At 43.8% G+C, this 15,238-nt stretch overlaps 2 protein-coding genes across 2 annotated transcripts in view; one reads left to right on the top strand and one right to left on the bottom strand.

Moving 5' to 3' along the window:
• Positions 1–3,343, top strand: part of LOC121860123 (peroxidase-like) — a 36,543-nt gene extending 33,200 nt beyond the window's left edge. Inside the window, exons 14-15 of the mRNA XM_042357156.1 lie at positions 83–258; positions 2,847–3,343. Of these exons, the coding sequence (XP_042213090.1) occupies positions 83–258; positions 2,847–3,078 (408 nt within the window). The 3' untranslated portion in view covers positions 3,079–3,343. The remainder of the gene's footprint in view (positions 1–82; positions 259–2,846) is intronic.
• Positions 3,344–4,420: 1,077 nt separating this feature from the next.
• On the bottom strand, positions 4,421–5,304 carry LOC121860161 (basic salivary proline-rich protein 2-like). Its single transcript, XM_042357218.1, has 2 exons — positions 4,870–5,304; positions 4,421–4,732 (listed from the first exon to the last, which is right to left on the bottom strand). The coding sequence occupies exons 1-2, from the start codon at positions 5,302–5,304 to the stop codon at positions 4,421–4,423; spliced, it is 747 nt and encodes a 248-aa protein (XP_042213152.1).
• Positions 5,305–15,238: the final 9,934 nt, after the last annotated feature.

The raw sequence follows: 15,238 nt of genomic DNA, 5'->3' as shown, positions 1-15,238 counted from the left end.
GTTGTAATGACCACGGCGGTACAACGAATCTTTCATACAGATACCACTTGCCATCACCACTCTTTCTCTCCCCATAACCAAGGCTGACCAGTTCGCCCGCTTGAAGACTGGGAACCGATTGTATTGGGAGCATGAGAGTAGCCTCTTGACGGTGGAGCAGAAGGACTTCCTGAAGGAGTCCACCCTAGCACGTCTCCTGTGTCACAACTTGCCACTCCACGCCGTACCTACCAACGCCTTCCTTCCACCCTCAGACAGGTCAGTGGATATTTCTCCTCCTCTGCTCAGTCGGCCCACCAACACACCTCTTACACAACACAAGTTCCACCTGATGGGTCAGTGAAGGCCAACAGGTACTATATAATAAACCTGTTCTCAGGACCTAGTGCCCCGAAACCTCACCACGAATTGATTATAAAATCCTTCAAGAAAATAACATCTGTACGACACACGACACTATAGAAGAAGACATGTGGCACAAGACAGTAACTGTAGACATGTGTGGCACAAGACAGTAACTGTAGACATGTGTGGCACAAGACAGTAACTGTAGACATGTGTGGCACAAGACAGTAACTGTAGACATGTGTGGCACAAGACAGTAACTGTAGACATGTGTGGCACAAGACAGTAACTGTAGACATGTGTGGCACAAGACAGTAACTGTAGACATGTGTGGCACAAGACAGTAACTGTAGACATGTGTGGCACAAGACAGTAACTGTAGACATGTGTGGCACAAGACAGTAACTGTAGACATGTGTGGCACAAGACAGTAACTGTAGACATGTGTGGCACAAGACAGTAACTGTAGACATGTGTGGCACAAGACAGTAACTGTAGACATGTGTGGCACAAGACAGTAACTGTAGACATGTGTGGCACAAGACAGTAACTGTAGACATGTGTGGCACAAGACAGTAACTGTAGACATGTAGACATGTGTGGCACAAGACAGTAACATGTACATGTGTGGCACAAGACAGTAACTGTAGACATGTGGCACAAGACAGTGACATGTGTGGCACAAGACAGTAACTGTAGACATGTGTGGCACAAGACAGTAACATGTACAAGACAGTAACTGTAGACATGTGCACAAGACAGTAACTGTAGACATGTGTGGCACAAGACAGTAACTGTAGACATGTGTGGCACAAGACAGTAACTGTAGACATGTGTGGCACAAGACAGTAACTGTAGACATGTGTGGCACAAGACAGTAACTTTAGACTGATGTCCCAGGAAGAGCCCTCCCACATTGACCTTGTGATCCATTTTCGAATCCCGTGCACATCTCCCATACATCATCCAGTACATATCCCACATTGGTAAATTGTCTTATGCAGTACATCTCCCATATTGGTAAACTGTGCCATGCATCACCTACTTCTCCTCCCACGTTGGTGAACTGTCTCAGGTACTCCCATGGTGATTATCAATGGCATCCGATATTTTTTCTCCCATAGTGTCGCCCAACCTTCATAAAAGGCCCTCTTCCATGTCGTGTGTCTCCCAGTCGACATGTGTGGCACAAGACAGTAACTGTAGACATGTGTGGCACAAGACAGTAACGGTAGACATGTGTGGCACAAGACAGTAACTGTAGACATGTGTGGCACAAGACAGTAACTGTAGACATGTGTGGCACAAGACAGTAACTGTAGACATGTGTGGCACAAGACAGTAACTGTAGACATGTGTGGCACAAGACAGTAACTGTAGACATGTGTGGCACAAGACAGTAACTGTAGACATGTGTGGCACAAGACAGTAACTGTAGACATGTGTGGCACAAGACAGTAACTGTAGACATGTGTGGCACAAGACAGTAACTGTAGACATGTGTGGCACAAGACAGTAACTGTAGACATGTGTGGCACAAGACAGTAACTGTAGACATGTGTGGCACCAGTAACTGTAGACATGTGTGGCACAAGACAGCACTGTAGACATGTGTGGCACAAGACAGTAACTGTAGACATGTGTGGCACAAGACAGTAACTGTAGACATGTAGCACAAGACAGTAACTGTAGACATTGTGGCACAAGACAGTAACTGCAGACATGTGTGGCACAAGACAGTAACAGAGACATGTGTGGCACAAGACAGTAACTGTAGACATGTGTGGCACAAGACAGTAACTGTAGACATGTGTGGCACAAGACAGTAACTGTAGACATGTGTGGCACAAGACAGTAACTGTAGACATGTGTGGCACAAGACAGTAACTGTAGACATGTGTGGCACAAGACAGTAACTTTAGACTGATAAGTGTCCCAGGAAGAGCCCTCCCACATTGACCTTGTGATCCATTTTCGAATCCCGTGCACATCTCCCATACATCATCCAGTACATATCCCACATTGGTAAATTGTCTTATGCAGTTCATCTCCCATATTGGTAAACTGTGCCATGCATCACCTACTTCTCCTCCCACGTTGGTGAACTGTCTCAGGTACTCCCATGGTGATTATCAATGGCATCCGATAATTTTTCTCCCATAGTGTCGCCCAGCCTTCATAAAAGGTCCTCTTCCATGTCGTGTGTCTCCCAGTCGACCTTCGGTTCATTTCGAGTCTCCAAAGGATCCCATTAGTTCCGTCTCCCATGCTGGTATTCTCTCTACAGACACACATTAAGCTTCCCACCCATGCCAGTAACTTCCCCCAGGTCTCTCCCATGTCCTCTCCCATGTAGACACTGTACACTATACTGTACACGCCACTATGGGTTTATTTTATTTATCTTGGAGTTAATAATCAGATTAGCAGGGAGAATAGTGACTTAGTTTCCCCTGATGGATGACTGTCAACATTTAACGATAATATGTGACCTTCAACAGCAATCCTCTGGTTCCGTGTTCTCAACTGCCAGTCGGAGACATCAGTCCATGGAAAGACACCTCACTCATAGAGAAGATGAAGCAGATTAAGGAGGGGAAAGCGAGTGAGCAGAAGGAGGAAGCGAGTGAGCAGCAGCAGCAGGAGGAAGCGAGTGAGCAGCAGGAGGAAGTGAATGAGCAGCAGGAGGAAGCGTCACAAGCCAAAGAGACATCTAAACACTCTGAGCTGTAGATGGAAGCCAAGACTAACTGAATCATGTTGATCTTGTTGGTCTGTTGTCATACTAATGTTTACGGTGATCAGATATTGTGGTCATCAAAGTAGGTAATATTATGTTCAATGACTGTTAAATATTGCCGGGTGGTGCAAAAACAAAGAAATTGCTGGGTTATTTTGTTGATTGTTAATGGTGATCCCCCGTCCCTCCCAGCCAGTGACCCATGTTAGGCCGTCTAGTACACGGTGTTTCTTTGTACAATAAAAACTAATTTGTTAAGTTGTTGTTTCGTGAATCCTTCAGCTTTACGGGATCTCAGGGGGTGGGGGGTGTACATTCCTTCTCTAGCTCATTACACTCCACTCCCTAGCTCATTACACACACTCTAAGCTCATTACACGCCCTCTCTGGCTCGTACACCCCCTCTCTAACATGTACACCCCCTTTCCTAAACATACACCCCCCCTCCCTAGCTTATTACCCTCCTTCTAACATGCATTCCCTCTAGCTTGTACCTCCTTCCCTAACACACCTCCTTCCTTGTACCCTCTTCTAAGCAGCCACACCTCCTTCTAACATACCTCCTCCCCTAGCTCGTACTACCCTTTCCCTAGCCTTACACTTCCTCCTAACAGCCACCTCCTTCCTAGCAGCCACACTCCCTCCCTAAGCTTGGCCTCCCTCCCTAGCTTGTACCTCCCTCCCCTAACTTGTACACTCCCTCCTAGCTTATTTTCCTTCCTAAGCTTGTACCTCCACTCCCCAACAGCCTCCTCCTAAGCTTACCTCCTTGCTAACCTCCCTCTAAGCTTATACCCCTCCCCAACCCCTCCTAGCTTGTACACCTCCAACGATACATCCACTTCCTAGCTTATACCTCCCAGCCCCTACCAACACTCCTCCTAGCACACCTTTTTCTAGCCTTACCAACCTAGCTTGTACCTCCTCCCTAGCTGTGTCCTCCTTCTAACCTCCCTCCCTAGCTTGTACACCTCCTTCCTAGCTTGTACACTCCCTCCCTAGCTTGTACACCCTTTCCCTAGCTTGTACACTCCCTCCCTAGCTTGTACACTTCCTTCCTAGCTTGTACACTCCCTCCCTAGCTTGCACATTCCGTCCCTAGATTGTACACTCCCTGTGGGTGCTGCCGTTCCTGGAAGCGTCCCTAGGGACGCCAGAGCCCCTGAGAGGTTCCTTGTGAGGAACCCTTGGGGTGCCAGCGCCCCTGGGAGAGTCCCTGGGGGCACAGCCGTCCCTGGGAGGGTTCCTAGGGGGCCGTCTCACCTGGAACGGTCCCTGGGGAAGCCGCCGCCCCTGGAGGGGTCCGTGGGGGCGCCGCTGACCCTGGGAGGGACCCTATGGGCGCCGAGGTTCTTTGTGAGCGTCCCTACGGGCGCCTCCGCATTTAGGAGGGTCTCTGGGAGTGTCCCTGTGGGCGCCGGCGTCCTTGGAAGGGTCTCTGGGGGCTCGTCCGGCCCTGGGAGGGTCCCTAGGGGCGCTACGACCTCTGGGATAGTCCATGGCGGCGCGGAGGTCCCTAGGAGAGGCCCTATCGGCTCCGACGCCCATGGAAGGGCCCATGGGTGCGCCGGCGCCCCCGGGAGGGTCTATGGGGGCTCCGCCGTCCTTGGGAGGGTCCCTGGATACAGCTGCCCCTGGGAATGGTCCCTGGGTACGCCGCCCTCACCACTAAGACTAAATGGCTGGTGCCTTGCGGCTCGTTACCACAAAAAAAGGATGTGTTGTAAGGAATAAGAATTCCGGCAGAGCCCTCAAGACTACGACTAAGACTAAATGACTAGTACCTTGCGGGACCCTATTAGCGCCACCGCCCCTGATTGGGCCCCTGGGGGTACCAACACCCCTGAGAGGGCCCCTGGGATCCCCACCGCCTCCGGCAAGGCCCCTGGTGGAGCCTCCGCCCCTGGCATGACTCCTGGGTGCGCCGCCGACCCTGGGAGGGCCGTTGGGGGCGTTGCTGTCCCTTGGTAGGGACCCTGGGAGCGCTGCCACGCTTGGTAGGGTCCCTGGGGGAGCCGTTGTCCTTGGGAGGGTCCCTGGGGGACGCTGCTGTCCCTGTAATGGTCTCTGGGAGCGCCACCGCCCCTAGCAGGGCCCTTGGGGCAGTCAGCTCTCCTGGGGGCGCCACTGTCCTCTGGAGGGCCCCTGGGGATGCCATTGCCCCTGGCAGAGCCCCTGAGGGCCCCGACACCCCTGGCAGGTCTCCTGGGGGGCCCCATCGCCCCTGGCAGGGCTCGTCAGGACGCCACCTGGGAAGATATTGGAAGCATAATGTGTTGTCTGATGGTAGACTCTGCTGCCATATGGCATCACGAAAATTGTGACCAAGTCCCAGGTTGCTGATCTGACTTTCTGCCTCATTTACACACAATTGCAGGGTCTCAATTGTTTCTCTTAATATTGACAACACAACATATTTCTTCATGGTTCTTTATTATTATTATTATTATTACGTTTTCGCCCCCTAGGCCCTGATGTGGGTCAGGGACCTGTGCCTGGGTGGGCTAATCAAAAAAAAAAATGGGCGGGCCCCTGTTGGCGCCATCTTCATGCCAGTGCCCATAGGGTCGTAACCGCCCATGGCAGAGCTCCAGGGGAGGGGGACGCCGACCCTCGCAGGGCCCCTGGGATGCCGCTGTCCCTGAGAGGTCATCTGTGGGCGTTGATGTCCCTGGAGGAACCACCGCCCCTGGGATGTCCTCTGAAGACGCCAGGACACCTGACAGGACCTTTGGGGGTACCCCCGCCCCTATCAGAGCCCCTGGGTGTGCCACCGTTCCTGGGATGGCCCCCATTGGCGCCACCACCCCTGAGAGGACCTCCAGGGGGTGCCGCCACCCATGGTAAGGTTCCTGGAGGCGCCGCTGTCCCTGGAAGGGCTCCGGGGGCGCCCCCCCCCCCTCGAAGTACCACAACATCGTCCCTGGAAAAATTGGGAAAGCTTGTGAAAAAATTTTGGTTGGAAATTTGTTGAATTTTTTTTTAATTCAATATCAGCAGGTGTCAGATGGGGTCATACTACAGGGTATTTCAACATAATAACAGTGCAAGGGGCGCTGGTGGTAGAGCGGTACCGTTCTTGCCTCGCAAGCAAGATGTCACGGGTTCGATTCCCGGACCAATGGAAGTTGTTTGGACACTCTTCCTAGTCCCCTTGGTCCCTGTATACCTAGCAGCAATGTAGGTACCTGCTGTAAATCGGAAGTTGCGAATTCGTGGGCGTTGTAAACGCTTCAGCGCTTCACCTTACACAAGGATGTAGGGGAGTGCCCAATAAATGATAAAATAAATAAAAATAACAGTGCAAAAAATAAGTGCGTGTGCGTGCGAGCGTGCGCGTGCGAGCGTGTGTGTGTGCGCGCGCGCGCGCTCGTGCGTGTGTGTGTGTGCGTGCGCTCGCACGTGTGTATTATTCTGGATGTACTTAAACAGTTAAGCACATTATATTTTAGTTCAAAATCTAAGCATAGGTACTCCTGAACATGCTGCTTCAGCATCAGTTAACCAAAATTTGATATCTGGATTATTGCTTGTTCAAAGGATTTTTAGAATATTTTTAATTACTTTTGCAATGCTAATTAGTCGCCACTTAGGGGTTTTCGAGGTCATTTCTTGGTGCTTGTGTATTATTCTGGATGTACATACAACCCCTCCCTCCCTCCCACATAGCACCTCTCCCTCCCTCCCACATAGCACCCCTCCTCCTCCCACATAGCACCTCTCCCTCCTCCCACATAGCACCTTCCTCCCTCCCACATAGCACCTCCCTCCCCCCACATAGCACCTCTCCCTCCTCCCACATAGCACCTCTCCCTCCCTCCCACATAGCACCTCTCTCCCTCCCCTCCCCACATAGCACCCTCCTCCCTCCCCACACAGAACCCCTCCCTCCCCACATAGCACCCCTCCCTCCTCCCCACATAGCACCCTCCTCCCTCCCCACATAGCACCCCTCCCTCCCACATAGCACCCTCCCTCCCTCCCACATACACACCCCCCTCCCCCTCCCCCCCACATAGCACCCCTCCCTCCTCCCTCACACAGCACCCCTCCCTCCCTCCACATACCACCCCCTCCCTCCCACAGCACCCTCCCTCCCACAACCACTCTCCCTCCCTCCCACATAGCACCCTCCTCCCTCCCACATACCACCCCCTCCCACATAGCACCCTCCCTCCCTCCCCACATACACCCTCCCTCCCCGCCCACATAGCACCTCCCTCCACATACCACCTCTCCCTCCCTCCACATACCACCCCTCCCTCCACATACCACCCCTCCTCCCTCCACATACCAACCTCCCTCCCTCCACATACCACCCTCCCTCCCTCCACATACCACCCTCCTCCCTCCACATACCACCCTCCCTCCCTCCTCCACATACCACCCTCCCTCCCTCCACATACCACCCCTCCTCCCTCCACATACCACCCCTCCCTCCCTCCACATACCACCCTCCTCCCTCCACAACTACCACCCCCTCCCTCCCTCCACATACCACCCCTCCCTCCTCCACATAACACCATCTCCCTCTCTCCACATACCACCTCTCCTCCCTCCACATACCACCCTCCCTCCTCCCACATACCACTCTCCCTCCCTCCACATAGCCCTCCTCTCCTCTTCTCCATACCAATTCTGCTGTGGAAGTAGATTATCGACTTTTGGGAAATATGAACATTTTCCAAAGCATTATCATAGAAACGGGAAATTTGTATCACAGAAAATGGGAAATATTTCTACTTTCTGGGAAAGTTGGTTATCTACTTATCATAGAAAACGGGAAATTTGTATCATAGAAAATGGGAAATATCTACTTTCCATGAAAGTTGGTTATCTACTTTCCTGAAAGTAGATAATCTACTTTTCGGAAAGTAGATTTTCGACTTTCGTGAAGTAGATTATCGACTTTTTGGGAAATATTAACATATTTTCCAAAGTAGATTATCATAGAAAACGGGAAATTTTATCACAGAAAATGAAATATTTTACTTTCTGGGAAAGTTGGTTATCTACTTATCATAAAAACGGGAAATTTGTATCATAGAAAATGGGAAATATCTACTTCCGCAAAGTTGGTTATCTACTTTCCGAAAAGTAGATTATCTACTTTTCGAAAGTAGATTTTCGACTTTTCGTGGAAGTAGATTATCGACTTGGGAAATATTAACATATTTTCCAAAGTAGATTATGCAGAAAACGGAAATTTGTATCATAGAAAATGGGAAATATCTACTTTCCAGAAAGTTGGTTATCTATTTCCTGAAAAGTAGATAATCTACTTTCGGGAAAGTAGATTGACTTTTCGTGGAAAGGATTATCGACTTTTTGGGAAATATTAACATATTTTCCAAAGTAGATTATCACAGAAAACGGAAATTTGTATCACAGAAAATGGAAATATTTCTACTTTCTGGGAAAGTTGGTTATCTACTTATCATAGAAAACGGAAATTTGTATCACAGAAAATGGGAAATATCTACTTTCCGCGAAAGTTGGTTATCTACTTTCCTGAAAAGAGATAATCTACTTTTCGGGAAAGTAGATTTCGACTTTTCGTGGAAGTAGATTATCGACTTTTGGGAAATATTAACATATTTTCCAAAGTAGATTATCATAGAAAACGAAATTTGTATCACAGAAAATGGGGAAATATCTACTTTCCGGAAAGTTGGTTATTCATTTTCCTGAAAAAGCAGATAATCTACTTTTCGAAAGTAGATTTGACTTTTCGTGGAAGTAGATTATCGACTTTTTGGGAAATATTAACATATTTTCCAAAGTAGATTATCATAGAAAACGGAAATTTGTATCATAGAAAATGGGAAAATATCTACTTTCTGGGAAAGTTGGTTATCTACTTATCATAGAAAACGGAAATTTGTATACAGAAAATGGGAAATATCTACTTTCGCGAAAGTTGGTCCTGAAAAGTAGATTATCTACTTTTCGGAAAGTAGATTTCGACTTCGTGAAGTAGATTATCGACTTTTAAAATATTAACATATTTTCCAAAGCAGATTATCATAGAAAACGGAAATTTGTATCATAGAAAATGGGAAATATCTACTTTCCGCGAAAAGTTGGTTATTATTCATTTCCTGAAAGTAGATAATCTAATTTTTCAGAAAGAGATTTTCGACTTTTCGTAGAAGCTTAGATTATCGATTCTTGGGGAAATATTAACATATTTTCCAAATTAGGATTATCATATAAACGGAAATTTGTATCACAGAAATGGGAAATATTTCTACTTTGGAAAGTTGGTTATCTACTTATCATAGAAAACGGAATTTGTATCATAGAAAATGGGGAAATATCTACTTTCCGCGAAAGTTGGTTATTCATTTTCCTGGAAAAGTAGATTATCTACTTTTCGGAAAGTAGATTGACTTCGTGGAAATATTATCGCACTTTTTGGGAAATATTAACATATTTTCCAAAGTAGATTATCATAGAAAACGGAAATTTAGACATAGAAAATGGGAATATCTTACTTTCCGCGAAAGTTGGTTATCTACTTTTCTGAAAAGTAGAGATAATCTACTTTGGGAAAGCAGATTTCGAATTTTCGTGAAGTAGATTATCGACTTTTTAAATGATATTTTTCCAAACTAGATTATCATAGAAAACGGGAAATTTGGTATCACAGAAATGGGAACATTTACTTTCAGAAAGTTGGTTATCTACTATAGAAAATTGCATCAAGAAAAATGGGAAATATCTACTTTCCGGCGAAAGTTGGTTATCTACTTCCCGAAAAAGTAGATTATCTACTTTCGTGAAAGTAGATTGACTTTTTCGTACAGATTATCGACTTTTTTCAAAATAACAGCTTTTCCAAAGTAGATTTACCCAGGAAAACGGGAAATTTGTATCACAGAAAATGGGAAATATTCACTTTCCGCAAAAGTTGGTTATTACTTTTCCTGAAAAGTAGATAATCTACTTTTCGGGGAAAGTAGATTTAATTCGTGAAGTAGATTATCGACTTTGGGGAAATATTAACATATTTTCCAAAAGCAGAGATTATCATAGAAAAACGGGAAATTTAGTATCACAGAAAAAATGGGAAATATTTCACTCTTCTGGGAAAGTTGGTTTACTTACTATCATAGAAACGGAAAATTGGTATCACAGAAAATGGGAAAATATCTACTTTCCATGAAAGTTGGTTATTCATTTCTTCCCGAAAAAGTAGATTTGTTCTACTTTTCGGAAAGCAGATTGACTTTTGTGGAAGTAGATTATTGACTTTGGGAAATATTAACATATTTTCCAAAGTAGATTATCATAGAAAACGGGAAATTTGTATCACAGAAAATGGGGAGCTATTTCTACTTTCTGGGAAAGTTAATATCTACTTATCATAGAAAACGGAAATTTGTATCATAGAAAATGGGAAATATCTACTTTCCGCGAAAGTTGGTTATTCATTTTCCTGAAAAGTAGATTAGCTCACTTTTCGAAAGTAGATTTCGACTTCGTGGAAGTAGATTACGACTTTGGGAAATATTAACATATTTTCCAAAAAGTAGATTATCATAGAAAACGGGAAATTTGTATCACAGAAAATGGGAAATATTTCTAAATTTCTGGGAAAGTTGGTTATCTACTTATCATAGAAAACGGGAAATTGTAATTATAGAATGGGAAATATCTACTTTCCGCGAAAGTTATCCTGAAAAGTGGATTATCTACTTTTCGGAAAGTAGATTTCGACTTTTCGTGAAGTAGATTATCGACTTTTGGGAAACATAACATATTTTCCAAAGTAGATTAATATCATAGAAAACGGAAATTTGCATCATAGAAAATGGGAAATATCTATCATGAAAGTTGGAAAGTTGATTCATTTCCTGAAAGTAGATTATCTACTTTTCGGGAAAGTAGATTTTCACTGTGGAAGTAGATTATCGACTTCGGGAAATATTAACATATTTTCCAAAGCAGATTATCATAGAAAACGGAACGGTATCATAGAAAATGGGAAACATCTACTTCCATGAAAGTTGGTTATTCATTTCTCTGAAAGTAGATAATCTACTTTTCGAAAGTAGATTTTCGGGATCTTTCGTGGAAGTAGATTATCGACTTTTTGGGAAATATTAACATATTTTCCAAAGTAGATTATCATAGAAACGGGAAATTTAACGCAGAAAATGGGAAATATTTCTACTTTCTGGGGAAAGTTGGTTATCTAATATCATAGAAAACGAAATTTGTATCATAGTAGGCCGGGGAAATATCTACTTCTTTATGAAAGTTGGTTATCTACTTTCCTGAAAAGTAGATTATCTACTTTTCGGGAAAGTAGATTTCGACTTTTCGTGGAAGTAGATTATTATCGACTTTTTGGGAAATATTAACATATTTTCCAAAGAGATTATCATAGAAACGGGAAATTTGTATCACAGAAAATGGGAAATATTTTACTGGGGAAAGTTGGTTATCTACTTATCATAGAAAAACGGGAAATTTGGTATCATAGAAAATGGGAAATATCTACTTCTTCCGCGAAAAGTTGGTCCTGAAAGAGATTATTCACTTTTCGGGGAAAGTAGATTGACTTTCGTGGAAGTAGATTATCGACTTTTGGGAAATATTAACATATTTTTCCAAAGTAGATTATCATAGAAAACGGGGAAATTTGTACTCATAGAAAAATGGGAAATATCTACTTCCTCATGGTAAAGTTGGTTATCTATTTTCCTGAAAAAGTAGATAATCTACGCCAGAAAGTAGATTTTCGATCTTTCGTGAAGTAGATTATCGACTTTTTGGGGAAATATTAACATATTTTCCAAAAAGTAGATTTACCAGTAGAAAACGGGAAATTTGTATACAGAAAAATGGGAAATATTTCTACTTTCTGGGAAAGTTGGTTATCTACTTATTATAGAAAAACGGAAATTTGTATCATAGAAAATGGGAAATGTCTACTTTCCGCGAAAGTTGGTTATTTCCTGAAAGTAGATTATCTACTTTTCGGGGAAAGTAGATTTTTCGATTCTTTCGTAGATTATCGACTTTGGGGAAATATTAACATATTTTCCAAAGTAGATTATCATAGAAACGGGAAATTTGTATCAGAAAATGGAAATATTTCTACTTTTCTGGGAAAGTTGGTTATCTACTTATTATAGAAAAACGGAAATTTGTATCATAGAAATGTAAATGTCTACTTCAAGAAAGTTGGTCCTGAAAGTAGATTATTCTACTTTCGAAAGTAGATTTCGACTTTTTCGTGGAAGTAGATTATCGACTTTTTGGGAAATACAACATATTTTCCAAAGTAGATTATCATAGAAACGGAAATTTGTATCATAGAAAAATGGGAAACATTCACTTTCAAGAAAGTTGGTTATCTATTTCCTGAAAAGTAGATAATCTACTTTTCGGGAAAGCAGATTTTCGACTTTCGTGGAAGTAGATTATCGACTTTTGGGAAAATATTAACATATTTTCCAAAGTAGATTATCATAGAAAACGGGAAATCGGTATCACAGAAAATGGGAAATATTCTTTTTCTGGGAAAGGTTATCTACTTATCATGGAAAACGGAAATTTGTGATCATAGAAAATGGAAATATCTACTTTCCGCGAAAAGTTGGTTATCTGATTTCATGAAAAGTAGATTATCTACTGGAAAGCAATTTTCGACGTTTCGTGAAGCAGATTATCGACTTTTGGGAAATACAATATTTTCCAAAAGTAGATTATCATAGAAAACGAAATGGGTAGATCACAGAAATGGAAATATTTCTACTTTCTGGGAAAGTTGGTTATCTACTTATCATAGAAAACGGGAAATTTGTATCACAGAAAATGGGAAATATTTCTACTTTCTGGGAAAGTTGGTTTAACTTTTCGTGGAAGTAGATTATCAATTTTGGGAGGCCTGGGACTAAGGGATAGACATCCTTTACCAGACTAATCAGGATCTTAATAAAGGAAAGTCAAGGACCATGGTTTACCGAGGAATAACAAACAACCGTTTGAGATTTACATCTCTTTACTATAAAAATATAACACAAAACTCTGACACCACTCAACAAACATCAAATAACAATTACGGGAGAAACAATTAATAGAATCAAACAATTAATGGAATCAAACAATTAATGGGAGTCAACAATTGATAGAATCAAACAATAAAAGGGAGTCAGCAATTAAAGGAATCAACAACAAAAGAATCAAACAATGAACAGATATTTCCTACGGCAGTGGCCCTGGGGAAGGTTCCAGAATACAGTGATCCACTCTGAGGAGGAGGCATATGTTAAACTCCTCACTGGAGCGACAGCGGCTGATGTCTTGATACAGCAGACGAAACACCGGGCACAGGCGGTGGAGAGGAGCTGGCGGTCGTGGCGTAAGTAGTGGTTGATGTCCAGAGAATTGACAGTCGATAGGTGAAGGTCTTGGGACAGCCCACGAGTCCAGGACCTATGATGAGATCACAGCCAGAATTTGACGAACAGCGGGGTAGATTGATAAGTGACTGGCGGCTGGGGTGAGTCTCCCGGTGACACAGGTATTGCCGTTCGCCTCTGTCAACCCCCCAAGTGTTGGTCCACCAGCAAACGCGAGAGTTACCCGCAGTAACGAGCAGGAAGATCGTTTCCGCCCTTACACTGCTCCCAACAAAAAATCTACTGAAAGGTAGAATAAAACTTAAGATTAGTACACAAAGCATAATCAACTTACAACAAAGTAGTAACGAGCAGGAAGATCGTTTCCGCCCTTACACTTACTCATTATTATGTTTAATTATGTGATTTCAAAAAGTTAAGGAAATGTCATTTGTTGTTTTAATTTTGACCACGTGGGAATAACAGCAGCATGACGAAGACAACAGATAAAATAGTTTCCCACGTATGAATACGCCTCTCTGAGGAGTTCTTGGTGGACCAGATTAGGCAGTGCAGATGTCTCTGGGATCACCAGGACTCTTCATACACCAAAAAAGGCATAGAATTGCTTTGCTTTCTTCGTCAGTTAGATCCGGCTAGTTTGTTGAGTTTTCGAACGAGGGAAACCGGCGATTTGGTTCTAAACGCATGTGTGACGGTTGTTACGTACTTGTGTTCCTGAGCTGGATACCTTACCATGAACCGGGCACCGACCCCCACAGACTCGAACGTTTTGTTCACTTACATTTCACCTCGTGTTAAGCCTATTGCTACTACACTATTCAATCTTACGCAGGTATTTTACATCACTATAGGAGAGGAGTGGCAAACACAATGTTGGAATGCACAATTTATTGACAAGAAACACCAACAACCAGCAATAATCAAACATTAACAATCGCCACACTCTTACAACTGTTACATAAATATAAAGCAATACTCTAACAATCACCCTATTCCTACAACATAAAAATATACATAAACATTACAAACTTACATTACATTCTAAGCCAGAGTAACACAATTTGCTATTAACCACAACCTGTTCCACCGACCAGCGACACACCAGCTCCACACCCTCGTCCGTCCCGGAATGCTCTGCCCTCCTCTCTGGTGCACCGCTTCATTACAACTCCATTCGAGATCTGAACAACACAGATACGGGCCTCCGGAGAGCCTAACCATGAGCCTGAGCTATGTGTCATCCAATGTATCCCTGATCCATGACTCGAGGTCCGGAACATCGAGTCGGGAGATCGAGTAACGGGGGTGGAGCAGTGGTCGTGCAGCAGCCAAACACGATGGTCAGGTGGTACCAGTCAGGTCTTCAAGCATATTCTATATCAAGCTTCGTAATACGGTGCACAACAAAAAGTTTGATGATTTTCTGAAAGCTGACAAAAATATGAACGAAAGTGTGCTAGTATGACGCCGCCTTTAGTTTGTAAGTTAACACACACAAATGTAACTATTGTCGGCTTACAGTTAACACACACTTATACACTTATTCGTGTACATATAATGCTAATATTTGTGGGTAGGTGTGAGTGTAGTTTACTGCTGAGGGTATATGAATAACTTACTGCTGTGGGTATGTGACTAACTTACTACTGTGGGTATGAGTGTAGCCTACTGTTGTGAGTAAATGAGTGTAACTTTCTGTTGTGGGTATATGAGTAACTTACTGTTGTGGGTATAAGATTGTAAACTTATTGTTATGGGTGTGTGTGAGTGTAGT

This window comes from Homarus americanus, unplaced genomic scaffold (assembly GCF_018991925.1).
Source record: "Homarus americanus isolate GMGI-L3 unplaced genomic scaffold, GMGI_Hamer_2.0 scaffold5831, whole genome shotgun sequence".
Lineage (NCBI taxonomy): Eukaryota > Metazoa > Arthropoda > Malacostraca > Decapoda > Nephropidae > Homarus > Homarus americanus.
The sequence above is the reverse complement of the archived record's forward strand: the minus strand, read 5'-3'. Positions and strand labels throughout refer to the sequence as shown.

Bases quoted from the DNA above. Each gene is read 5' to 3' on its own strand.
- LOC121860161 (XM_042357218.1), bottom strand. From the start codon at position 5,304: ATGGGGCCCCCCAGGAGACCTGCCAGGGGTGTCGGGGCCCTCAGGGGC. The intron at 4,733-4,869 runs GTACTAGTCATT...CGGCGTACCCAG, and splicing joins CGCTAATAGGGTCCCGCAAG to GGACCATTCCCAGGGGCAGC.